The following is a 27,811-nucleotide window of genomic DNA, read 5'->3' as shown; positions in this document are numbered from 1 at the left end:
ATTTCAATTTGCTGTTGGTAGTGCAAGATTTATATACGATTTGCAGCTTTTCAAAGTTTCAAAGTTTGACAGTTCTGCATCTTATCAGCAAGATAAAAACGGACCGAAAATGAGTGACGTAAACCCAGGAGGTAAGACACTTGTCTACTACAATAATTAGTACAGTTATTGCTTTCAAGAAACATAAATTCATATCTGCTTTTGGTTGGACTCGGGCAGAGAAATTTTACCAGTGTTTGGTTTTTCATGTTTATGGTTCAACTCATTTCAATTCAATAAACAAAACATTATTTCCAAATTGGCATATCTTCAAAAGACGAACAGAGTATACTACCCAAACCGGCTCTTTTTAGCGCAAACACTAACTACAGAGATCAATACATGGTTGTACCCGCAAGTTACCGATGTATTTAAAGTTTATTCTTATTATTCACACCATGCTTCCAACATCATTAAGAACATTTAATTGTATCTCACACATTATAGCACAACGTATCAATGAACTGATCCGGAATTATGATCCGCCACATTCCAATGAGACCGATCCAACATGTGAGTGTTTAGCTGAAAGAATTGCCATGGTAATGAAGATGCACACCCCGGAAGAGCAGGTCGTCATCGCTAATTCCATCGCCTCCAGGATCATGAAGGCCGGGGAAGTGGATGTACCGTCCGGTGTAGATCATGAGAAACATGCAAGTATCTACACGTGTCATGAGGATGGATGCGTTACCATGGTGACTGATAACAAGGAGGAGGAAGACGGTGGTAGAGGTCATGCGCAGAAGAGGGAAGCCTCACAGGTGACTTTTATTTAATTATATTGATTTGTATTTCACAAAAGTGAAACATTCATTCGAAATTGTAAATCACATTAACATTTTACCAAAGGAGTATTTCCACTTTGACATTGGAAAGGTCATGATAAACAGGTCATTTTAAAGATGACACTAATTGTTTATGTTTTGGTAAAACAAGATTCCAGCTTTTACCACAGAGTGCACGAAACTGCCAAATTATTGCCCCTACTAAATAAAAGCTGGTTGGTTACGATGTTTCAAACTGCATAGTCAACGGCAGAATACTAAAGATTTTTTTTTAAATACTGGCTAAAATATATCGAGGAGAGCGACAACCTAGATTATGAGTCGTGATAAGTTACTGAATTTTACTCCCGATACTTTTAATACGACAGGTAGGGGAAGAGCCATCCGAACTGGATTCCGATGAGCCAAGGCCGATAGTCAGCGTACCTCGTCACCTAGAAACAACCAAAGTCGGCGAGAGGAAGAAAACAAACGGACAAGAGGAGGTGAAGACAGAGGGAGAGATAGATAAAGGAATAAAGATAAATGTGATAAAGATCGAGAAAGTTGTAGAGGTGGAGAGCATTGTTGAAGAATACTTGCAACAGAAGGAACAGAAAGAGGAAAGTTGTGCCAAGGTAGAGATGGTAAAGGGCGAGGAGGAGGAGCTAAAGATGATGTATCAGTTTAAGGAGGAAGCAAAGGTAGATCATGTAAGTATATTTTAAAGTATAATTTAAAAAAATGTGTTTCCTTATTCTCATTTTTAAAGGAAGTGGACACTATTGGTTATTGTCAAAGATCAGGCTTCTCACTTGCTGTATCTCAACATAATGCATAAAATAACAAACCTGTGAAAATTTGAGCTCAAATGGTCATCGAAGTTACGAGATAATAATGAAAGAAAAAACACCCTTGTCACACGAAGTTGTGTGCTTTTAGATGCTTGATTTCGAGACCTCAAATTCTAAATCTGAGGTCTCGAAATCAAATTCGTGGAAAATTACTTCTTTCTCGAAAACTACTCCACTTCAGAGGGAGCCGTTTCTCACAATGTTTTAAACTACCAACCTCTCTCCATTACTCGAATACCAAGGAAGGTTTTATGTTAATAATTATTTTGAGTAATTACCAATAGTGTCCACTGCCTTTAAGACACATGACCATAATGTAAAACAGCCGTTGTGCTGATGTGTGTATCATGTATAAAGATGTTGAAATAAAAACAATAACACAATTAATTTATAATCCTCAGGAGATGACAGATCGAGTTGAGGAGATGAGGACTGAGGAAACCAGGGCTGAGCTAGGAGAGGCAAATGACAGCGAGGTTGAAGGGATGGGGGATAATTCAAAAGGAGAAGAACAGGTTGCTCCAAAGAAGATCGGAGAGCCAGTCCAAGAGGCAAATACAAATGAAATCAAGTCCGAAGTAGTGAAGAGAAGGGATGGAGAAATAGGGGAGATGGGTGAGGTGGGGTCAAGGGTGAAAGAGGAGGTTGGACACAACGAACCGGTTGAGGGGGTGACGATGAAGGAAGAATGGAATATAGAGGACCAGAGGAAAGATGAGGTAGTTGTGGAAATGAAGTTCAAGAATCAACCAATGGGAGATGGGGATGCTCCAGCGAACTGGGCAACCGAGGAAGGAGAGATTCTGGAGCAAGAAGAAGATGAAGAAGGTAAGGTTCAAGTAATTCAAGTCTGGATAAATTAATGTTGGAAATTCCAAGAACATGTTACTCTGAATAAGTAAACAAAATGAGAAAAACAAATCAAAGTAGATCATCGACCAGCATCACTCTCGTAAGCTTTTTAAGTTTTAAAGAAAGCCATTATACACGTGATCTTTGTTAATGTGACCCTTGGAATAAGTACGGGCATGAAACGGCAAGTCTGATCATATAGTAGCTCTTTAGTTTTATTGAGATCTGTAAACGGTGAATCTGTTGGGTGAAGACACGCAAAGACGTCAGTTAAGGTCTTCGGCCCAAAACAGAATGATCATACAAAATATACAATAATAATTACATAAACTAAACTTTAAAAGAATGAACAATGTAACAATAAAACAATTACCGCGGTTCGCGCCAAAATTAAGGACGCGACCGCCATCTTGGATTTAAGGCAAATTAACGGTGGAATGCAATATAAACAGGTAATTTCCAATCCCAGAAGCAATGATAAAATAAACTAAAGGATCTCCAAAATGTTACATTCAGTAACACTGCTAAGATTATTAGGAAAGGCTCTAGAGGTAATAAATATATCTAAACACCGCAAGTCAATAAATAGCTAGCGTGATGTTGCAAAAGCAACCAGATATCCACTAAAGTCAACAACATTCTATAAACAAAAATGAGACTTGAGGATAGTCCTTATTACACACTATTTAATCTAAGTATTAATTAGGAAAACATTTAAATGCAAAATATAACAAGATCTTTACCTGTTGGGTGAAGACACGCAAAGACGTCAGTTAAGGTCTTCGGCCCAAAACAGAATGATCTTGAACCGGAAAGCAGCCCGCAGAGGGCGCTAGCCATGCAAGTAAAGCAAATGATTACGTAACATAAAAATAAACGTGGGGGGTCGCATCGCACCCGTGACATTAATAAGATGCTCCAGTGGGATTCGAACCGATGTATGTAAGCACTGTACACTCAGTACTTTCCCGAGCTCTGTGAAAAACACACACAAGCACATTACTCGGATGGGGTTGGTTCGAACCGAGAACTTTGCAACTCAACAGCAGTGTCTTACGAACTGTAGGATGTTTCAAAGACATTTCTTGTTGAGATTAAACTTGACGATTGTTGATTCTACAGAGTTGACGTCTTGGTCGAGCATTAGTGACCTGGATACGGTCTCATTGCTCACGAGCATCTCTTCATTGTCATTCGGGGAAATTATCAGCGTGTCTGGGGAGGACGATGGGGAGTTGACTGCCGATGAAATAGGTGATGAAGTGTGGGATGATTACGTCAATGGTGACATTGGGGGTAAGGGAGGATCTATAAACAAAGACATCTTCTTATTAGAAGGAAAAAATCAAACATCCAGAATACAAAGATAAAGATAAAGATATAACTTTGTTTTTATTCTATACGGCATGAACTGTTGAATTTCTTTGACGACGCCAGCAATTAATTTTGTGAAACAGAACAAAAAGAAAGTTGTCTTATCTTAATTCCACAGATGAAATCAAAGATGCGACCTCTATTACCTCGAAGATATTCATCCTTGCTGGAGACGATACTGCACTTCAGTCAGCTGATGATCAGACTGACCTGATATCGATTTGCTCAAAAGGTATTCAGAAAAAACAACATTGTACAAGGCTCGAGTTTGGGAGAAAACTCCACAAGACTACGTTTTTTTTATAGCTCTACACTTTTACTGAACCAGAATTTGTTGAACAACACAGAATCAAAATGTGAAAAACAGAGCCTGAAACAGTTTATTAAAATGCATTTAACTGTTTAGGTTGATCTCGTCTGGCTTTTTCTGGTATGAAGCTGAATAAATATACTTTATTACGCAACAGAAATGAAAGATATTTTCCAGACTCAAGATCAGAATTTGAAAGTTTATTTCCTGTCAAGATTTGCACAGTGTATGACGTATTGATATTCAATTGTAAAACACAAGACTGCCATACTTGTTTGGTCAATAGTTTACTGGCCCGCCACTAAAACCACTGGCCCGGGCATGATGTTCAGTGTAGCATTCAAGACATGTTGTACTGTGACTATTTAATTTTGCCTATTCTTTATATTAGAACGCTATAAGTGTATACCTGGTGGAAAGTGATACTACTCCCCCATCCCCCTGAAAACAAAAAATTAAATTAAATTAAAACAATAAAAGTAATTTTTGAGTTTTGATCAAGATTCCATTTCGTTATCTTCAGGTCAAGGGCTCACAGAGGTGGGTTCAACTTCCAGAAGAGGATTCTGGTCTAGAATCTTCGGCAGACGCCAAAGTAAGAGAGACAGAAAGATGAAGAAGGTCGCAGTAGAGCAGGATATCAAAACGAAGAAGCATTCCAAGATGGCAGGAATTATGTTCACCTGCTGCTGTGTGCAGCCATTAGATTGATAGCAATTATGTTGTCAACAGCGGGGGACTCCCTCCAAACAAAACAAAAATATTTTTTATAATTAGGTCGAGGCCTTACAAATAATGTCAACAAATTAATATAAAAATGAAAGGAAAAACAAACAAGGAAAAACTGCATTCTGTGATGATTGATCCAATGCGACGAAAGTGCTTAATCGGAATATTTTTGCCAAGATCAAAGAAATAATTTTGGAAAGGCTCGGTTTAAGGAACCTTTTTTCGGTCGTGCGAACGTCGATTACATCACGCCGCGTATCATCAAGTGTTGAAAAAATTCGGAATAGTTTTTGTCAAAATCAACTAATAATTTTGGACACGCTCGGTTTATGGAACTTTTTTTTGTCGTGCGAAGTTGAATTATACCACGCCGCGTATCATATCAAAATGTTAAATTTGACATTGGTTTAGAGGATTTTGATTATAAGAAATGCCATCGCTGACACCATAGAGGTCTTGTTTCCTCCATGCTTGCACCAATGTTGCGCTACGATCGTTTAAACATGCATCAACCACAGCGGGGGTAAATGGCAAATATGTTGATACGACAGTAGAAGTATTTTTGTGCTTTTTCTTTTTCTTCTTCATTGGTTTCTCTTTTGGAACTTTTCCAATCTATACTTCGTGAAGGCCAATCCACTATAGTTAAACAGAACGGTCATATAGGAACACTTTACCGTACTCCAGGAGGTCGAAGTCAACAGAATATAGTATAGAATACTTTTCCTACTATCCTTAGCTCCAGAATAATTTGGGAGGCAGTAAGAAATGCAGTAGTTATGAGGAATCTATTGCTTGTGTTTGTGTACGACAACTGTCATAACTCATCCGTGACAACTTCGGGTGCTCACAGGTAGCATGAACTGTTTTACAATAATAATAATAATTTGGGGGGCTAATCATCCTTACTCGCAGCTAAGAGCTGAATTGCGAAGAACGTGGCTACAACGTGTACGAGAAGCAGGCATGCAAGGGCGCCTTTGGCAGCCAGCCTCATCAACCCATCCATGACCACGGAGCACAGCCAGAGATCGAAAGTGTTTGATTATCCCAAAGGAGGAAAACCAGTTGGTCTGGAAAACCCTCGTGGCACAGCAAAGAGCCAACGCACAACTCAACTCACTTGTGGCCCTGGCCGGGTATCGAACCAGGGTCACCTTGGTGAGAGCTGAGCGCTTTACACAACAAGCCAACCATGCCAAGTCTTGATGTAACTTATCGGTCATAAAGGTCCCCTTATAGGTCCAAAGAATAAAGTTCATACTGACTTAGTTCCCAAAGTCATAAAACATAGTTCTTATGCCCCCCGCCCCCCGATGTCCTCCTATCATTAAGAGTGGCATGGTTGGCTTGTGATTAAAGCGCTCAGCTCTCACCAAGGTGACCCTGGTTCGAAACCCGGCCAGCGTCATATGTAAGTTAAGTTGTGCGTTGGTTCTCTACTGTGCCATGGGGGATTTCTAGACCGTCCGCGTCTCCTTCCTCGCGAAAAGTCAAACACATTCGATCTCTGGCTGTGCTCCGTGGTCATGGATGGGTTGATGAGGCTGGCTGCCAAAGGCGCCCTTGCATGCCTGCTTCTCGTACACGTTGCAGCCACGTCCTTCGCAATTCAGCTCTTAGTTGCGAGAACTGATGATTTAACCCCCAATTTATTATACATTATTATATTACAGTTCATGCCACCTGAGCTCCCGAGGTTTTCACGGGTGAGTTCTGACAGTTATCGTACAGAAACACAATCAATAGATTCCTCATAACTACTGCACTTCTTTGTCTTAAATGTCATAAGTTATCATTCTGATGTTTCTCATACCAGTTACATTGGTCTATTTATAGATGAAGGTTCGGTAGGCCTAGTCCCTTGATGACTTCTTGTTCTGTTATCATCGGTTTCCAAGTCTACCTTACATTATTTTCATTACAAAAAATTCATGCAATTCTGATCTCATCATCTTTAGAGAAGTTATTTGTGTGCTCTTTACAACATCTTTAGCTAAAAGCTTGTTGGTTTAAATGGCACAAAACCACGGCACGGGTGGCAACATTTCTGGTGAGTTGTTGGCCTTGCTTGTGCGTTACTGACTACTACTGGCAACAATTAACATTATAAGTCAATTCAACTCTAACTAGGTAAACTTGATTTTTGGAGCGAACAAAATTTTGTAGTTGGGAAAAAAAATCACAAACTTCGCAAAATGTCGAAGATGTAAACTATTGAGAACTTAAATCAGTAACGAGTGCAACAATAACCTTTGTAAGTCAATTCTACTACGACAAAGTAAACATTTTTTTCGGAGCGGTCGAAAAAATCTTTTGTTATCACAATTAATTCTCGTAAGCTACTTTCGACGCATTGTATCAACCAATCACAGAGCTCACCAGCCATGACGTCACTCTGATTCATTACTCACCAGTCACTGCCGTTTTGGCATTACAACTATGCAGTTTCAATAGGAATTCATGTGAAGAATGTCTTTGATATATTCATGTACAATCAATGATTCGTTGGTTGACTACTTTTGTACGAAACCGATGGGGCATATCTATTTTTTAGAAGGTAGTGAATTCACAAGGAGTTGATTTTTAAATGAGCATCAATCTTAACTGCTATGCAGCTAAGTGTGGTGCCACAACAAAAACCTCTCTGTGTGCATATTAACAACTCATTTTATGATGAATCTCACTAAGTCCGAACCCTAGGCTCGATTCCAGAAAGAGAGCTAAGATTTATCTGAACAGCCTATGAATATTACCTGCATTAAAGGCGCAGGACACCATTGGTAATTATACTCAAAAATACTTATACGGGTCAAAAACATTGTGAGAAAGGGCTCCCTCTAAAGTGAAGTAGTTTTTGAGAAAAGGGCAATTTCGCACGAAAATAATAAAAGATTTCAGGCCTGAAGTATTTTATTAGGCTTCTCACAGCAAACAATTTTTCTTTCATCATTCTCTTGCCACTCTAATAACCAATTGAGTCTAAATTTTCACAGGTTTTTAATTTTATGCATGTTCAGATACACCAAGTGAAAATACTGGTCTTCAAAAAAAAAGTGTTCAGTGCCTTTATTTGTTCATAGTGTGATGTCACTAAAGGCCTTCAAAATGACAAAATGTAGCAATAATTATTTACAAATTCGTCTTCAGGTGAATCTCAGATTTTGTGAAATCGAGTCCAGCAGGTTCATACAATAGGATTGCAAAATTCGGACAACGTTCAAAATCACAATTCAAAATCAAAACAAATTGTTTTTATACCAGTGTTTTATAAAAATCATGGCTACTTATTTTATAAAAAGTACTCGGTAAGCCTTTGGTATCGATGTACACTAATATGTTCTTTTGTATCTCTCATCATGTTGTCCGAAGCTTTGATATTGTAAGGATGTTTCCACACATCAAGCCTAACTTATCACGTTCTTTATGTTAAAATAAATCATTTAATACAAATATTATAAAAACCATACAACCTTTGTGTCTTTGGTCTATTATTTGTGTGACTAAAATAATGTTAGACCTTATTAAGATAATGTCATCTGGGAGCTATACATTACGAGTGAGGAGCCCCCCCCCCCCCCCTCACCCGGGATATTTCGTGTCGTGCCCCCCCCCCCCCAATACGTGTTTACCTAGTTTACCTAGCTATAGGTCAACAGTCATGCGCCAAGGTGATTATCATCAGTTAGGCCCTCACAATATTTTGAACAAGAACGTTTTGTGGTCATGCATTTAATAGATTGAGGAGTTACAAAAGTTTATCAACCTGTGGCTCTGTGCTTCAACTTGTGAGGAGATTTGATACATTTAGGCAAGTTTTAATAAACAAAAATAACTTGCAGCACAAAGCTGAATAGTGTGATATTACAGGGTAAAAATGTTGATAAAAATTTACACAGAAAAAAAAGACATAAAATTGCACAACTACGGGTCACATAGGTACATTAAAACAAAATGACAATGAATAGAATAGAAGATTTGAAAAACCACTAAAAGACACTAAAAAAATGTACGGAGTGTTGTGGGAACAATCTTTTACATTGACACCCAACTATGGAATAAACCAGCCCCACCCCGCCCCAAGTGAAGTTGTCTGACAATATTTCTGATGGGTATCAAGAGACTGAAAGACATAACATTATTTGTTTTAGTACTTTTTAATAATTAACATTTTAGCATTTGTTACTATGGGAATTTATTTACAATGGTGGCGCACACGCAGCAGAAATGAGCTGTGTTGCTTATTTTTCGTCGGTCGGTTTTGTTTTACATTGCAAAAATCATTCATATTTTTGGGCGGGGGGGGGGGCACATGTGACCCTTGGAATAAGTACGGGCATGAAACGGCAAGTCTGATCATATAGTAGCTCTTTAGTTTTATTGAGATCTGTAAACGGTGAATCTGTTGGGTGAAGACACGCAAAGACGTCAGTTAAGGTCTTCGGCCCAAAACAGAATGCTCATACAAAATATACAATAATAATTACATAAACTAAACTTTAAAAGAATAAACAATGAAACGATAAAACAATACTCGCGGTTCGCGCCAAAATTAAGGACGCGACCGCCATCTTGGATTTAAGGCAAATTAACGGTGAAATGCAATATAAACAGGTTATTTCCAATCCCAGAAGCAATGATAAAATATACTAAAGGATCTCCAAAATGTTACATTCAGTAACACTGCTAAGATTATTAGGAAAGGCTCTAGAGGTAATAAATATATCTAAACACCGCAAATCAATAAATAGCTAGCGTGATGTTGCAAAAGCAACCAGATATCCACTAAAGTCAACAACATTCTATAAACAAATTGAGACTTGAGGATAGTGCTTATTACATACTATTTAATCTAAGTAGTAATTAGGAAAACATTTAAATGCAAAATATAACAAGATCTTTACCTGTTGGGTGAAGACACGCAAAGACGTCAGTTAAGGTCTTCGGCCCAAAACAGAATGATCTTGAACCGGAAAGCAGCCCGCAGAGGGCGCTAGCCATGCAAGTAAAGCAAATGATTACGTAACATAAAAATAAACGTGGGGGGGGGGTCGCATCGCACCCGTGACATTATTCCCCCTGGAGAAAAATGTCGTCCTCGGCATGCAACTAACATAACCTATGTTACATATTTACACAATGGAAATTTTACAACTTATGAAAACAAAATGGTGGCAAATGTCTTCCATACCATCCAACCTTTAAACAAAACTCTGGTGTTCCAAGCATTTAGTTAGAACAACAAAAAGGTAAGTATTCTATAACTAAGGAGCAGAACACCAGTAATTTAAATACATCTCTAAATGGTTCCTTCAAAAAAGACTCTGTCATTTTGGTAGACAAAACTTAATGCAGAAGTTAATTACATTACAACTTCAATATCTTGACACATTGAAAGTAACAATTATAACGAAATGAACATAACTCAGAGAGATTTTTTGTTTCTTTCTCTCTATAACAGTATTATTTAAATAATACTTTGTTATCTTCATTGAGTTACAATCAATAATAATACAGTGTATATACAATTGGGGGGGGGGGTTATTAGATGGAACTGTGTTCTTGCAGAAGGAGACGCAGACAAGCTTTTCTTCTTGTCTTAGCCATAGTAGGCTCTTTCCACTTGTCGAACAGTCGTCGTCCATTGCATATCTTTTCTTGGCGTGATGTATCTCGTGCTTGCAGTTGTTTGGTTTGACCTATGAAGTCATAGGTAAACCTTGTGGGCGGCTGTCTGTTTCTGATAGGTCTAGGGCTCGGTGGCGAAAGATATACCGTACTTTCAGTGTCGTTCGACTCATCTGTAACATCAATAGTTTGGGTTTCCAGTAACTCAGGGGTAAGTTGCGGTGGTGCGACAGGAGGGGAAACTTCAACGACATTGCTTGGCTCAAGATCTATGATTGGTGTGAGGACAGGAGGTGATAGTGACGGAGATAGTGAAGGAGACATTGACGAAGATTCAGTTTCTACTGGGATGAAGTCTATGTCTATCTCTTCGTCGCTAGTTTCACTATGATCCATGATAGTTGGAACTTTCTCACTCTCCTGATGTTCGTCTGACTCTAACTGGGTTTCCTGATGTGGTTCATCGGCTGTTGTGTTGTTCTCTTCTAGTGGGAGAAACATGCATGGAGTCAGCATGTTTCTGTGCACAGTTCTTTCTCTACCGTCACCGAGGGAGCGGAGGCTGTACACAGGTAGATCTTTGTGCTTTGAAATCACAGTATAGGGCTGTGATTCCCATCTATCGGCTAATTTGCATGTGCCAATGAGGTTCTTGTTTTGGATGAGGACTCTGTCACCTAGACGTAGAGGAGCGATGGAGGAACCTCTGTCATACAGGCGTTTCTGCTTCGACTGCGCTTGTTTGACGTAGTCGCTGGCCCTTGTGTATGATTTCTGTAGTCTTTCTCTCAGCTGCTCTACATAGTCCGCATAGTTTGAAGTAGACTCTCTCTGAGTGGAATTGAGTCCAAACATCAAGTCGACTGGTAGATTTGGGTGTCTACCAAACATCAGGTAGAACGGAGCATAACCGGTGGAGTCGTGACGTGTGGAGTTGTATGCGTGTGTCATTATTTCGACGTATTGCTTCCAGTCTTTCTTCTGATTTTCTTCTAATGTCCCAAGCATGTTAAGGAGCGTATGGTTAAAACGCTCTGTGACGCCATTTCCTTGAGGGTGATACGGGGTAGTTCGGCTCTTTTTGATGCCACAGATCTTGCATAATTCTCGGATGAGTTGGCTTTCAAAGTTGCGACCCTGATCAGCGTGTAGTCGTACAGGAAATCCGTAGTGCTGTATTATCTTTTCCCAGAGTATCTTAGCAACTGTGCCTGCCTTCTGATCGCGAGATGGAAACGCCTGGGCATACTTGGTGAAATGATCTGTGATTACCAAAATGTTTTCATAGCCACCTTTGCTTCTTTCCAGCTTGAGGTAATCGATGCAGAGTAATTCCATAGGCTCAGTTGTGGTGATGCTGACCAAAGGTACACGCGTTTTTGTAGACGGAGTTTTTCTTAGGCAGCATCGCTTGCATTGTTCACACCAAGTTTTGATGTCACTTGCCATCTTGGACCAAAAGAAGCGGGTTCTTGCGATGTCGAGCGTTCTTTCGTAGCCCAAGTGACCGAAATCATTGTGGAGTGATGTCATTACTGTGTGTCGAAATTGTTCAGGGAGAACAAGCTGTTCGGCTGTTGATCCGTCATGGGTCTTTCTGAGACGATAGAGTACGCCGTTTTTCCTGTGAAGCTTTTCCCATTGTCTTAGGTACATGAGGCATCCGAGCTTTTCACAACTCCTCTCTGCTCTGGTTGGTTTTCTTCCTTTCTCTAGATAGTGTATGACTCTGGATATGTCCGTGTCACTTCTCTGAGCGGATATGATGTCTTTCTCTTGTAGTCTCGGCAACTCATTTGATGGGAGTGACGTGTGACTCTGTGTCATGACATCGCATCTTGCAATTGGAGGTTCGATGAAGGGAGTTGTTTCGGGTGGGTGACTGTTGCAGATAGCTTGCACGATGTGGGGAGGAATTGTGATTGCATCCTTTTGGAATGACAAGAGACTTCTTGAAGTATCAGCTTGCGATTTGCGAGAGAGTGCATCAGCCGCTCCGTTGTTCTTTCCGGGCTTGTATTTAACAGTGAAATTGAACTGAGATAGTGCCGCAATCCATCTTTGGCCTGTCGCATCTAGTTTGGCAGATGTAGTGACATAAAGGAGAGGATTGTTGTCTGTCAGCACGGTACATTGGTTGCCCAGAAGATAGTCTCGTAGCTTGTCAGTAATCGCCCACTTCATGGCTAGGAATTCTAACTTATGTGCTGCGTAGCGAGATTCGGCGGGGTTGAGTCCTCTGCTTGCGTAAGCGATGACTCTCTCTGTTCCATTTTGGACTTGGCTGAGGACAGCTCCGAGCCCTACTCCTGATGCATCGGTCTGGAGTATAAACGGGAGTGAATAGTCGGCGTAGGCGAGGATCGGTGGAGATGTCAAGTACTGCTTTAACATGTCCATCGCGTTCTGACACTCTTCTGTCCAGATGAAAGGTGGGGTTACAGATGGAGAGGTGTTTTTGGTATTCTTCTTCTTTCGTCTTGGGTCACCAGCAGTGAGCTTGTAGAGAGGTGAGACAACGTGTGAGTATCCTTTAATAAATCTTCTATAGTAGCCAGTGAAGCCGAGGAAGCGTTGTAGTTCCTTGCGATTAGTGGGGGTTGGCCAGTGCTCTACTTGTTGCGTCTTCTCTGGATCAGTACTAATGCCTTTGTTCGAAACGATGTGTCCGAGGTATCTAACTTCTTCTTGGAGGAGGTTACACTTGGACGGCTTCAGTTTCAGACCGTGTTGCCTCAAACAGGAGAACACTTTAGACAGGCGGTCGAGATGGTCTTCGAAGTTGGCAGAGAATATGATGATGTCATCGAGGTAGAGAAGACACGTGACGTAGTTTTGCTCTCCGAGACAAGTCATCATCAGACGTTGGAATGTAGCTGGGGCATTTGCTAAGCCGAAGGGCATCCGATTACATTCAAATAGTCCCATGGGGGTAGTGAACGCTGTCTTAGGTATGTCTTCGTCTTCCATTTGAACCTGCCAGTAGCCTGATGTGAGATCTAGAGTGGTGAAGAGTTGAGCATTTCCAAGAGCGTCCAGTGCTTCATCGATGCGAGGGAGAGGATATGCATCACGTACAGTTTTGCTGTTCAGGCGACGATAGTCAATACATATCCGCAGTGAACCATCCTTCTTATGGGCTATCACTATCGGTGAGGCGAATGGACTGTTACTTCTGCGGATGACACCTGCTTCTTCCATGGCCTTGAGATGATCTTTGACAGCTTGGTATTGTGAAGGAGGAATTCGGCGGTGAGGAAGTCGAAAGGGTTGATTGTCTATGAGTGGGATGGAGTGCTTCATCGTCGACGTACATCCAAAGTCCAGGGGACTGGATGAGAATACGTCAGAGTAATTCTGAAGGAGACTCTCTAGCTGCTGCTTTTGTGACTCGCTGTCTAACTTCGCTTTGGATAGGTCAACAAGTGGTGTATGTTTAACATCTCCTGGACTTTCATGGACTTGGCTCAGACATCAGGAGAAACATCTTCGTCTTCCTGTCTAGCTTGTAACGTTTCGTAGTCTTCATTGAGTGGTAGATCATCAATGCGCTGGATGTATGCTAGCTGTGCGAGTTTGCAGTTGCGTTTGATGGTTATGGGCTTGGCGGAGATGTTGCAAAGTCTCACGGGTACTTGGCAGTTAGATTCAACATCTGTGACCAGGTTGCTAACTTTTAAAGATGAAGAGCTTCGAGGAAAGTTTTCAACTACTGCAGTGTACGGACCTTTGCCAGGGGGTGCCTGACAAATGATGTCTACTTCTTGGCCTGCTGGTATCACTCGGGGGTATCGGCCGATGTACCTAGCGTAGCCGATGGTACCGTCGCTGTGGCTACCAGGTTCTGAAGCAGAAATACTGTTGAAGGCTGCATACCATGCAGAGCTCTTCGGAGGCAGGAACTTATTACTCTTTGTCACTTGATGGTCTCTCTTCACTGCTCTGATGACATTAGTACCAATGAGGACTGGAACGTTTCTACGGTAACTGTCTGCTTGTACAACAAATGTAGGAACATCCTTGTAGACGACGTCCATTATAGTGATGGTTAAAGGGATGACACCTCGGTGAGGAACGCTGTGCCCACTAGCACTTTCGATGGAGACTTCTGAAGGAGAAATTTCCATGTTCTGGAGCTCAGGGTTTTGCCTCAAGATGTCTTCCGTTATCGACGTGATCTGGGAGCCAGAGTCTATTAGGGCAGTGTAGTTCACACCATTAATGTTGATGACGTCTTCGTTTGTTGGACCAATCAATTGCTGGTGATGGAGAGGTATGTTACCACCGTGGCATATTGAAGACAGACGTGGTGCAGTGTTTGAAGGAGAACTTACTACTGGGCTCGCTGATTCCCGGCCTCTGACGGCTTGCCCATTGGCCGTGGGCCGTTGGAGTTTAAAGGGGCACTTCTGCATCCTTTGGCAATATGACCTTCATTGCCGCATCTGTGGCAGTAGAACACTCGTTGACCAGAGGCATGTTGGTCTGTTCTTGGTTGCTGAGGTCCACGTGGAGTTTGATGAGAGATATGATCTACCCTCAGAGCTAGTTGATGGACAGTGGCGAGAAGTTCTTGTAACACATCATGATCGGTAGTTGGTTTGGGGCTCTTGACATCTGGCACTTTCGGTGAGGATTGCTGATATGGAGGACGAATCTGCTGCAATTGTTGAGCTTGAAGCTTGGTTCCTGTCTTTGCAGCTGCTGCAATCCTAGACTCTCGTTCCAGTTGACGAAGTTCAATTTGAAGTTCCCGAAACGTCATATCTCTGGGCTTCATCGGTGCGAGTCTCTGTGTAACTTTCTCGTCTTTGACGCCTCTCATAAATTGTTGCGTCAGCATACTGTTTCTATTAGGAAAAGGGCGACTTAGGGTTGACTTTTCCTCTATGGTTCTCAGCGTTGCCTCTAGTTCGACGGCGTAGATGCTCGGTAGTTCGGTGGGATGTTTCACACGCTCATAGAAGCTGGCTAATGGATCACCAGTCAGGAATACATCTCCGAACTGTGCTTTGAGTTCTGCAAAGGCGTGGCTTGGGGTCTGATGTGTTGGATGGAGATTGAGTACAAGTTTTCTTGCAGCGCCACCAAGATATCTCACGATGGTAGAAAACTGGATTTCTTCAGGCATCGAAGTAGTTTCGATGAGATAATTCACGTCTCGGACCCAATCTTCAATGGCGATTGTTGCACCTTGGTCACGCCCTGTAAACATAGGTACACTTTTCACTTGATGTGATGGAAGTAAACGGTGATGAGATGAAAGCGTAGTGGAGTTGCGGTCAGGTAGGTGGTGATTCTGAGGTGTGAGAACTGGATAGTCGGTTGAAGAAGAACCTTGCCTCGGCGCTTGGCTAGACCTCAAAGGATAGTCATTTGAAGAAGACCCTTGCCTTGGCAATGTGGTAGACATCATTGGAGTTGACCGTTGTGCATGAGTACCTGGAACTGATTGATGCAGTGAGCCTCGGGATAGTCTTCGCTCGATGTTTCCCAGTTGCGAAAGCATGCGATCGGTTGTTTGCTGGATGTCGCCTAGTTCTTCTTGGAAGGGAGAGGTATGTTGAGGTCTGTTCGGAAGAGTTCGACGAGATGATCTGTGACCAAATGCTGCTGTGGACGATGGGAATTCTTCCTCGTCAGACATGCTTCCAAGAACACAGTCCAAAGATAAAATACAGAGTGACAAAGTATGCAAAAGAACACAATTCAAAAGTATCAAAAATGGTCATCAATGCAATACCTTCACAAAATGTAAAATGGCTGTCAGAAAAAATGATAATATCAATCCAACTGAAGCAATCATGAAATGCAATCAATGTAACCAATGCAAAAACAAATCAGCAATAGCAAAATATAATCTTTGAACGCAATATGGAACACATCAATATTCAGAAGAAGAAAAAATTCTGTACGCAATTGAAGTACCAGAAACAATGGAATTTTCGTGCGACAATTCTGAAGGAAATGACTTCAATTATCTCTACCCAATTGAGGTAATAAAGAGAAACTTTCACACAGCTGGACAATCAAAATGTCTCAAATACAATACAAAAGAATTTACAGGTGTTCTTTTACACCCCAGGAATTTAGCATCGCCAAAGGCAAACAACAATGTATGGATTAAAGTTCTTTTCAGCTGAATGAGAACTTTAAGTACCTACTCCCATTAAGTGGACACCTGTCTAAATGCCAGACAAGATTAATGACTCCTAACAATACCAACAATACCAAATCCGAATCCAAAATACAATTGAGACTTGATTCAATCAAATTCCAATAATGTCAATGTTCATAATGGGAATTGTTCATCAGCTGCTTGTCTGGTGGTAACAACCGAACGCACTCTTAATCGGCACAGTGGAAGAGTACAAAGGAGGTCTTTAGTCCGTGTGACAATGCTATTGTGTTTATTGTCCTGATGATGGTGCTTTCCCGATCGTATGAGTTTAAACAACTATGAGTTTGTCTAAAATGGAGGCGATCGAATTCTTTGCGAGAGTTCGTGAAATCTGCAAATTTTTATTATTGGCAAAATGTTCAAGAACACCGCGATAAACTTGTTCTTGATGTTGGCGAAAATGTTCAACAGTTCCGATCGTGAAGAAAAAACATCCGGCACTCAGGGGCGTTGAAGAGGCTGGATAAGGTTGCTCAATCACGGGTGATCCAAGTCCGATGGTAAGGATACGGCGGTCCAAAATTCTTCACGTCTGGAGTGTTGAGGGTCTCTCCGATCCGCGGGGCAGGGTTCAGGGGGAAGGCCGCTCTGCCCGCTGGAACCCGGCTGTCCTGGCTGGGGATGCCTTCAACGTCTTGATGGGGTAATCTGTACCGGTCACAAGATTGACGGGTATAATGTACTCTGACGATCAAGTGATGCTTGATGCCGTCGTCGATATGCCCGTACCCGGATTCTCCACCAAATGTGACCCTTGGAATAAGTACGGGCATGAAACGGCAAGTCTGATCATATAGTAGCTCTTTAGTTTTATTGAGATCTGTAAACGGTGAATCTGTTGGGTGAAGACACGCAAAGACGTCAGTTAAGGTCTTCGGCCCAAAACAGAATGCTCATACAAAATATACAATAATAATTACATAAACTAAACTTTAAAAGAATAAACAATGAAACGATAAAACAATACTCGCGGTTCGCGCCAAAATTAAGGACGCGACCGCCATCTTGGATTTAAGGCAAATTAACGGTGAAATGCAATATAAACAGGTTATTTCCAATCCCAGAAGCAATGATAAAATAAACTAAAGGATCTCCAAAATGTTACATTCAGTAACACTGCTAAGATTATTAGGAAAGGCTCTAGAGGTAATAAATATATCTAAACACCGCAAATCAATAAATAGCTAGCGTGATGTTGCAAAAGCAACCAGATATCCACTAAAGTCAACAACATTCTATAAACAAATTGAGACTTGAGGATAGTGCTTATTACATACTATTTAATCTAAGTAGTAATTAGGAAAACATTTAAATGCAAAATATAACAAGATCTTTACCTGTTGGGTGAAGACACGCAAAGACGTCAGTTAAGGTCTTCGGCCCAAAACAGAATGCTCTTGAACCGGAAAGCAGCCCGCAGAGGGCGCTAGCCATGCAAGTAAAGCAAATGATTACGTAACATAAAAATAAACGTGGGGGGGGGGGGGTCGCATCGCACCCGTGACACACATATGAATACAACTGAGTTCGACACTTGTTCCATGGAGCAAAGTAAGCTACAGGTAGGAGACTTTGACACTGTATGGGTTTTGTACTTGAAAATCGTTGCACAAGTTAGTTCACCACATGAGATGGCATGCCTATTTTTAATTGAGAAAAAGGAAAACATGTAATTCTATTCTGTATTTCTATTATATTCTGCATTTTGATAATGACGAAATCGTGGTGTCTCAACAACAACAAACTTGCCCGCAGACGACAATACACGAGACTGGCCTTTTTACAACGCATGAGGACGCTATGCTACTTACTTACAACAACAACTTTGTCCCGCGTTTTTATGTTTCCCTACAGAACTTAAAAACACTGAATTTGACGTGAATTTTAGCTAGCAAGCGACGGGGAGGAAATAGTACAGAACATAATGAAAACCTTAAAAGGGACACACCGGTTCACCGTTTACGCAATTTAGGGCTGTAGAATCATCAATAATGTTTTTATAGATGGTTGCTGTAAAATAAAATCATCAAAATGTCACGTAGTTAGCGAAAAATGATTAAAAAACACAAAAGCGGCAAAAGGCCAGTGTGTACGTGTTTTCAGCCGTTGCAACTGTCAAATCTTCGTGACATTGTCGCACAATGTTGTAAGTAGACTGGTGCTTTGTTTATAGCAACGTTTTACTACGACGCAGCATAAGGATCCAGTCTGTCCATAAGTTATAAACAAGAAGTACGTACCTTATTTTGAGAAGTCTTTAGCACAGACACACGTGTTCCTTGCGACCTTCTTGAAAACTGCACACAAAAATGGCGCTGCAGTGTTCCTTGAGTTAACGCGTTGGGTTATCACGTATCAGTTGTCAGGGGACCAGTCTATGTTACAAGCCACGCATGCACATTACATGGTTTTACGGCAGATTGATCATTGTAGTCACAGATGACTTGTTTTTTTGTTTTAATGCCTACAAGAAGTAAGGGCCTACTATTTGGCTGAGGGAGTGAAACATTTATTCATGAAACCTGCAATTCGATTCTATGGGGAAAAAACACATTTCGGGCGTGATTTTACTTATAAGAATTAGACAAAATTCCAAAATGGCTGACCTGCCAAGAAATAAAATGAAATCTGAAGGGTGTAGTCAGACAATGTTTGATCGGATTTCAATAGGCATGAGAATTTTGAAACGTAGGCCTATTTTAAGTATTTTTCAATATATTCAGCAGTTACCCTTGGCTGCATGTCAGTTTATTGATCTGGCGCACCCTATAAGAGGCGGTAAGTATGGACCAACGCTAGCTCCCCGAGTCTGTTCCGCTACAACTGCCTCTAGCAGGGCCCAATTTATGGTTCTGCTTACCGTAAGCAAAGAATCAGCGCTTACGGAAGCAGGGAATTCCGTGTTAGTCAAGCATATTATGTTAGTGGCAAAATGGCTTCTGCGTTTGCGTACTCCACGTTACTAGACATTCCAAGCTTAGGCCGAATCCAAATTGGCGGCTACGGTTACGGCTACAGCTACGTTTACGTTTACGTTTACGTTGGTTTACTCAGCAGAATCCACAAGTTTTGACGTAAAGCTAAGGGTGATTGATTGGTGCTCAAGCAGTAGGAATACAAGTGCCTCCAGGCTAACAAAAGGGCCTGAAGGAAAAAGTGCTATACATGTAATATAAATGAATGGTGGCAATACAACTGTGCAGGACATCAGACAGGGTGTTGCAAGTAAAACAGCTTCCACTGCTCAATTGTCATGAAGCTTTATAGTGCAATGTATCATAAAAAGGCAAGCAATTTACTCTTTGAGAGGGCAAGGCAATTTGTATTTTGCAGAAAAATCACGTCTTGAGTATTAAAGACTGATCCGACGCGCACCGGGCGCACAAGTTAGTGTTAAGCACCGCGCGCCATTGCTGAGGTGTACATGTGCCTAGTTTTGTGCACAAAGACATGAGGAAATCATGTTCCTTTTCACTCTTTATGGAAATAAAATGCTCTCCTCAACGAATAACACAATTTCCTTAACAGGACATCATGATATACCAATGTAGATAACTGACCACAAATATTTGCAACAAAATAGAAGCCGGATCATCTTGAAAAAGGTGCTTGTCTTAGGTGAGTTAGGGGTCAAAGACGCGGAAACTGCATAATAGTCGGTAAAAATGCATTACATCGGCAAGGTATTTTGTCAGAATTTCAGTATTTTACTTTCTGCTTAACTTTAAAAATTTATCAAGAATGTAGTACGTTGTTATATCAAGCAGCCACATCAAGGAAATTTCAAATATTGTCGAGGAGACATTCAATTCCCATAAAAAGTGAAAAGGAAAAGACACCCCAGCAGTGGCGCGCAGCGCATGGCGGCGCCCAGCATTTGCGTTGCGCGCCTGGATCGGTCTATGGTGCCCTGCTTGTGGAACGGGTCACTTGGGGCTGGCCCAAGGGGCCGAAGTGCATGACGTCACCACGAGAAGGTGAGTGATCGTTCGATTAGCTCGTCTTGGGCTCGATCCCGAGTGAGCACCGCGAGGTCGACACATGGAAGCTAATCGAACGCACCAACAGGATGCGTTCGCAATGAGAATTTGCGAAGGTCTGTTGAGAATAGAATGGGCCCCCGTCTTTATACAGGTAGGCCTACTTCAGGGCCAGAGATTCCATGGGACACAACGATATCATTGGATTAATGCAGTGACTAAAAGCTTCCGTATCTGTGTCTTGATTGGCCCGAGGTTATGTTTGTGCAGCTAAGCTCGGACCAATCAAACCGCAGATATGGCAGTCGTCTGTGTGCTCCACACGTGTGTATTGTGTATATGCATACATACTTCATGCATGGATGTACTTGTATGTAAAGTTGGTGTAGAATTTGGCTGCGTATCTCTATGTGAAAATGAATGTAGGTGGAAGGTGAAGATACATGGGCTAGGAGGCCAGTCTCTGTCGCCATTCACGTGCCTTGAAGTGTGACGTCAGATGTTCAAGCTAGAGATCAATTTCGCTCGGCCCCAGCGGCCAGTCTATCCAGGCCCGCTGGGATGGGCTAATCGCTCGCACAGATTCTTGTTCAGGAAGTACGTCATGCGTACAGTGCATAGAAATATGGCGCAGTGTGAGTGTGATGCATGATGGGACTGCGCATTATTAAACCAATGACAGTGCATGATACGTTTGCCCATCCCAGCGCCTTTGGTTAAAGCAAGGCGCTGGGGACGAGCGAAGAGATCAATAAAATTGGTGTGATAGCGCCCTCTTTAATTGAGTAAACCTTTTGAGAGTTTTGCTGACTCTGCTTTTTAGTGAATGGTGGGGAAATAAACACCAACTTTCTCTCCTCTCCTTAGTCCCAGCGCCACATTATTTTATATGGTTTGTTTCTTAAATTGATGCATCAGGAGATTAACTCGGTAGTAATTTAGTTTGCCTTTTAAAAATCCATCAGGGTGCTACTTTTTGTCTCTTTCATATGTGCCACATGTATGTTTTCTGTATTAATGAGTTGGGGTGGTTCTGGATCAGTTGGTTTCAACTCGTGGTTTCACTGGCTGCCGAATGTGTATAAATGCCTCAATAACACAGCACCTGGCTAGTTAACCTCTTGCCTGTCTCTCCATCGGCCTGGCCGCTCAAGTCTACGCTCAGCATCCGACACTACTCGCCTCATGCAACCTAACTCAATCAAGCTTCTTAAGTCGGCTTCAAGTCGCACTTTCTCTCATTTTGCTCCACACACCTTGAATATACACTCACCACCTCAGTCAGGAAATCTGACTCTCTTCGATTATTTAAGAAGTGTATCAAACATTATCTGTATCCTATCTATCTAATGCGCTGCGTTCTTGGCGTAGTGGCGCTATACAAATGCCCTATATGTATGTATGTATGTATGTATGTATGTATGTATGTATGTATGTTTGTTTCGATCAGATACGCTTACTTCAATGAAATGAAATTATGTTCTTTGAGTGTAAGAACAGGTGTTGAATTAAAAAAAAAAACTATTCACATGTTCCCAGACTGTTTCTACATTTATTATAAAGCAGAGGAACAGGTGTTCACATTAAAAACACTTCTCAGAACCCAGACTGTTTCTAATCGCGTAAAGCTCTGGAAGTCTACCCGAGCGGTGGGAACGATATACCGGTAAACAAAACTCATGTTACCCTCTGCGCTATGCGTCATAGCGTAGTGCGCATCCTTAGCCATGTCACTTGCGTCTTTGTATCGTACCATGTGACTGGTTCTCGACCAATAAAACTCCACAATTTGGTACCAAGGCATAACAAGCGGCTTTATATCACATCACGTGATTGGTAACAACGTTACAACCTGGGCCCAACTCCATAGAGCTGCTAAGCACAACAATTTGCCAGTATGAAATTTCTTCCTTGATAAAAAAAATGATTACCAACCAAATTTCCATCTGTTGCATATTGATTGTTACTGGTATTCAGCTGTTGTTTGCTTATCCTGAAATCACGAGGACATTTTGTTGGTAATCCTGTTTTTATCATGGCAAACATTTCATACTAAGCAAATATTTGTGCTTAGCAGCGCTATGAAGTTGGGCACTGTTTAATACCGTGGTTTAACAAACATGATTGTACGCCCACAAGTTGATTGATGATGTAGTTCTTACCATAGAGCTATATAAGAGCTATATAAAAGAACTAGAGGGCGCACTGGCCATTGGCAGCAACGCTTTACCGCTGTGCGCACACGGAGCACCGTCGGGCATGGTGAGACCGGGCAAACAGCGCGGAAAGTACCCGGATGTTATAACGCTAGGTATACACAAAACGTAAACAAAACAAATTGACGGGCGAAGTTCCCGATCTGTGCGATTGATTCTGAACGGAAAATTAATAGTTTTTGACCAGGCTTTTACTGAAAGGATATTTACGAAACCTTTGTGAAGAGGAATAGATAATCCACAGAACAGATTGAAGAGGTTGATCAGGGAAAGTCCAGTTACTGGCCTAAAAACAAGATGTTTTTTGTATTAAGTCGATGTCTCTAACCGCTCGGTAAACAGTATTCCATTGTCACGGTGATGCAGGACAGTTCTTATGAACAGCGGCAAGCCACTGATTTTCTTGACAAGTTGTGTGCCGTGATCGTCTTCCTCTGTCAGGTCTTGGAAATGCTCTTCTACATTGTTTCGGCGTTTAGCCTTTGTAGTGTCGTACCCATTTGGAATTTTTAGGATCAAACTTGAAAGTTACAAACAGAAAACGTGTGGCAACAGGGTCACAAGAGAGGGCTTAAGGATACGAAATCTAGGACTGAATGCATCCAATAACATTTTGCTCTACCACAATCCAAATGAACTTTGGCGACGAAAAATTTGGTTGTAGGGTTAGAAGAAAAAAACTACATGTACGGGAATGTGATAACCACAACTCCATAACTTTTTGTTTAGGCCTACATGTAAAAGTCAAATTTTGTGAACTTTCTTGAAGAGACTTTCAATCTTACCTACCCGGTGGTAAACATGTACATCCTTTGGGCTTATCAATTAGCACCCTGACATTCCGTTGAAGGGACTTGATATTGCAGGAAAACGAAAGCATAACACAACAAACGCTATGGAATTTATATTTCCAATTATTTTATTAGGTTAAACAAAAAACCTTATTCAAACATATACAAAATGTTATATGAAAGTTATTAAAATAAAACTTGGTAAATCCAACAGAAAAAAACCTGTTCTTATATGTAAATCAACAACATGCAACACAAACTTTCCACTTTTTCAAATCTGAAGACTGGTCCCTGCATTCAACTAAAAATTTGAAATAATTCAATGTGTTTGCAGATAATATATTGTACAGATCTACATCAACCATTGAAAGCCTGACCCAAAGAAAAAAAAGAGTATTCCTGCCCCCCCCCCAAAAAAAAATAATAATAATAATAATTATGATAATAATGACAAACTACACACAATGTCATTTGTGCACAAATAGAGAATTTACAAGAACTTGCCATGTATCTAACATTCCACCAAGTTTCAAATTAATCGCATAATTTCTTCGGAAGATATACGTTTTCAAAAAATGCACCTTTAATGCCACGTCTTGTGACCTCTGGTATTGACATCATGTGACCTCTGGTGACGTCATCGATCTGAAACTTCACACATAATGACTGCCAGCAATCAACGTGTGTACATTTTGAGGTGATTACACAAAACTTCGCCACTGAGTTTTCAACCTGTCGCTAGAGTTGCACTTTGTGACGTCATTGATATTTGTTTTTAACTGCTCACCCTTGCCAGGCACTAACATCGTTGAAAGTCACTTCATAACTTTTGCCATTTTTAGATGAGAGCTCACGCACACGAAACAAAATGAAGACCTAATTTATCCCTACCCAATCCTGCAAACAAAAACCTACGGTCTCTTGTGGCTGATTTGTTACAGATTTTCAAATATTTAAAATAAAACACCTTTAAGATGATGTCACAGGACAGGTGATGATGTCATAATGACATCCTTGTGGGAGATGTAAATACTGTCTAACAAAATCATACCCTGGGCACTATAGACATGTAGTGTGACGTGAACTGCTTGATTTCCTCAGAGACCATGTTTGTCTTTCTCCATTGACTTCAGCTCATTTTCAATCAGCGTGAAAGTATTCGATCCGAAGTTCAGCTTCAACACCTTCAACTGTCCCTGGTTTATCATTTTTTGATCTTTGCATACATGTGCTCTTCTGCAACATTAACAGTTTTTAACGGAGGAGGTTGTGAGCCAGGATCCGCTGTCATCATTTTTCTTTTAGGTGGAGGCCTCTTACTCGCTTGCTTCTGTTGTTTATGTGGTGGGTAAGCTGGAAAGACGGAGGGTACAGCAGACTCCTGATTCCATGTTGAATATTTTCTTGGTCATCTCTGGGATGATTACCTGTAAATGTAAACTTGGTTGTTTATAACATATTTTATAAGTTTTGAAAAAATATAGCAAATTCTTGCTTTCAATTGATTTATTTTTGTAAATCACAGTAGGAATGGCCAACAACACTTCTGTAGGGTCATTCCGAGTCAATTCAACCTTTGTAACATGACCGTCAAATCAGGCTTTGTAACCTGATCAACATTCTGATGTGGATCTTGGACTCCCTAAAGAAACTCCAAGAACTTTTGACTAACCAGCATGACCTGCCGCATTCGAACGTCCATATCTCCGAAAGCAAATCAGATATACACTTAAAGACACTGGACACTATAAAGACTAGTCTTCACACTTGGTGTATCTCAACGTATGCATAAAATAGCAACCTGTGAAAATTTGAGCTCAATCGGTCGACGAAGTTGCGAGATATTAATGAAAAGAAAAAAACACCCTTGTAGCACCCTGGTCACACGAAGTTGTGTGCTTTCATATGCTTGATTTCTAGACCTCAAATTCAAAATCTGAGGTCTCAAAATCAAATTCGTGGAATTGGTGGAAAATTACTTCTGTCTCGAAAACTACGTCACTTTAGGGGGAGCTGTTTCTCACAATGTTTTATACTATCAATTCTCCCCATTACTCGTAATCAAGAAAGGTTTTATGCTAATATATAATTTGAGTACTATTACCTATAGTGTACACTGCTTTTAAACATAATTTTAAAGCTCTTGAAATAGCCTTCATTTGTTAAAACAAAACCACAATTGTAACATGTGTTCTTTTTTATTGTAATATTTTAGTTTGGGGATAGTCAGATTCCAAAGCATGTTAAGTTGACAAGGAATGACCCTGTAAATTAAATAAGTACAAGTAAATACAAACCTCTCATGTAGTCATCCTTCTTGAAGTGCTCACTGCACAACCTGATTGCCGTCACCCACTTTAGTGAGTATAGCCTGCTTTCCAAGAGGAAATCTGAATTAAAAAGAAAATCCCATAATAAATTAACCATGTTTTAATGAAGGCAACTTATAATCCTGGGATAGATTGCATCTTACTGCAGGCATGAATTCCATAAACCCCTTTTGTGATTGGACATACAAATTTTGTGCTAAAAAACTAGTTGTCATTGATGAAATGGAATAATTTTACCCATTGTTGACGTCACATGTAATGTTGACGTCACGTGTATACCCACCTGGCAAGACCCAATTTTACTTAACTTGGAAGTTGGAGACAACATTCACGAAAAGTAGCACCCAGTCAGATCCTGAGATTGCAGATAGGTTTTTGGTCTAGAAAACGCTATTCAATTAAATTTGACAAAATCCTTTTTCAACAGTAACAGTACTCTCAGGAGAGCTTTCTTGTTTTATTTTATTTGTATGATGAGTATATGAACTCGGATAAATAAAAACAACCAACCAAGGCAGGATTTGTCAACATAATTTGTCTTTAGTCCTCCCCATATGCATGCATGGCCATGATTTCCGTGCGAAGGATCTACAGTGTACATGTTTATCTGTTTCTGTAGCCTACAACATTGTTCAGCACTTCAGAATCGATTTGAATAGAACTTGCCACTGCTTGCCATCAACAATTAAACTTAGCCCAAAACGTTAAGAATGTACCACATAGTTTATAACTCTAGTGAAAATATGTCATGTTTAACCATGGAGGAAGGACCCATCATCCGCGAACTTTCTCAACAAGAAAGTTACATAAAGTCATGATAGGCCTAGTACATTTTCATTACGGCAATTCTGTCCAGTTTTCGGACACGGGAAAAAAAAACGTTCATATTTTATTCTTATTAAAATAAATTAGTGTGAAAAGTACCTTGAAATACTCACTTATTAAATGAGAGAACACCTCCCATGACTCGACGGTTGGTGCAGTCATAAGCTGCACAACTTTCAGGCATTTTACTAACGATTTGTTAGACTGTGCGGGAAAAATTAGTGGCTTTCCTACGTTCAATCAATGGTTTACATGCACAACAGATACGGGCAAAACACACGCGATTGAATTTTATGCCCGGTTTCCAAATGTCGACGCGACGTCCTTAGACCTTTTCGCAAATACTGGGGCGCGCGCGTAAAGCTTGGAATTAGATGCATTGTGGTCTAGCTGGTAGCAAAACTTGATTCATATCTATCCCACAATGCACCTCATTCAACAGTCTGCGCTTGCGCATTGGTATTTGCGATAAGGTCTTTGTCGGCACAGCATACAGCCGAGTGCGCCCTCTAGGTCTTATTATATGTTCTTACTAACAGAGGTCCATGGCCCATGGGTGACTTTCCCAGTAATATGCCGTATGGTTTTGTACACTTGGTAGTTGTTGTTTAAGTTCGGACCTTAGTGACATGATCCATGCATCACATTCAACAGCATCCCGCTGTGTTCAAATCCATGACATAATTCATCTGGGAAGTCACCCGTGGATTACTGCAGCCAGGCAAGGGTCTTCCATGTTGAGTTTACTTTTATGATGAACTAACTGCATGATAAATACAGTTCTGAAAGTAGGGTTTCTAGTCTCACGTTGACATGCTGTAAAATGTAGTTTACTTGATACAATTTTCAAGCAAAATTTGAAGAAGAAAAAAAACGTCCTTGAACGAATGGGTACTGGAAGGATTTGAAACTTTGCATGGTTCCAATATTAAGGA

The 27,811-nt window shown here is 40.9% G+C and overlaps 1 protein-coding gene and 1 long non-coding RNA gene across 4 annotated transcripts; one reads left to right on the top strand and one right to left on the bottom strand.

Moving 5' to 3' along the window:
- On the top strand, positions 1-5,841 carry LOC139936205 (uncharacterized). 3 transcript variants are annotated; one of them, XM_071930974.1, is made up of 7 exons: positions 1-131; positions 487-803; positions 1,196-1,519; positions 2,062-2,488; positions 3,635-3,766; positions 4,005-4,118; positions 4,720-5,841. In XM_071930974.1, the coding sequence occupies exons 1-7, from the start codon at positions 110-112 to the stop codon at positions 4,905-4,907; spliced, it is 1,524 nt and encodes a 507-aa protein (XP_071787075.1). In that variant the 5' UTR covers positions 1-109; the 3' UTR covers positions 4,908-5,841. The 3 variants fall into 3 exon arrangements, with proteins under 3 accessions (XP_071787075.1, XP_071787074.1, XP_071787076.1); XM_071930973.1 differs by having other exon boundaries at positions 3,635-3,808; XM_071930975.1 differs by lacking the exon at positions 3,635-3,766.
- Positions 5,842-23,924: 18,083 nt separating this feature from the next.
- LOC139936214 (uncharacterized) lies at positions 23,925-27,256 on the bottom strand. The gene is made up of 3 exons (XR_011785916.1): positions 26,990-27,256; positions 26,019-26,111; positions 23,925-25,148 (listed from the first exon to the last, which is right to left on the bottom strand). It is a non-coding gene; the product is annotated as an uncharacterized lncRNA (long non-coding RNA).
- Between the last annotated feature and the right edge of the window lie 555 nt (positions 27,257-27,811).

The sequence above is a fragment of the Asterias amurensis genome, chromosome 4 (genome assembly GCF_032118995.1).
Source record: "Asterias amurensis chromosome 4, ASM3211899v1".
NCBI lineage: Eukaryota > Metazoa > Echinodermata > Asteroidea > Forcipulatida > Asteriidae > Asterias > Asterias amurensis.
The sequence above is the reverse complement of the archived record's forward strand: the minus strand, read 5'-3'. Positions and strand labels throughout refer to the sequence as shown.

What these genes read in the sequence shown, in the direction of transcription:
- LOC139936205 (XM_071930973.1), top strand. Translation starts at nt 110, where the DNA reads ATGAGTGACGTAAACCCAGGAG. An exon ending in AGGAAGCAAAGGTAGATCAT is followed by an intron (nt 1,520 to 2,061) that starts GTAAGTATATTT and finishes TATAATCCTCAG; the next exon opens with GAGATGACAGATCGAGTTGA. An exon ending in GCAAGAAGAAGATGAAGAAG is followed by an intron (nt 2,489 to 3,634) that starts GTAAGGTTCAAG and finishes TTGATTCTACAG; the next exon opens with AGTTGACGTCTTGGTCGAGC.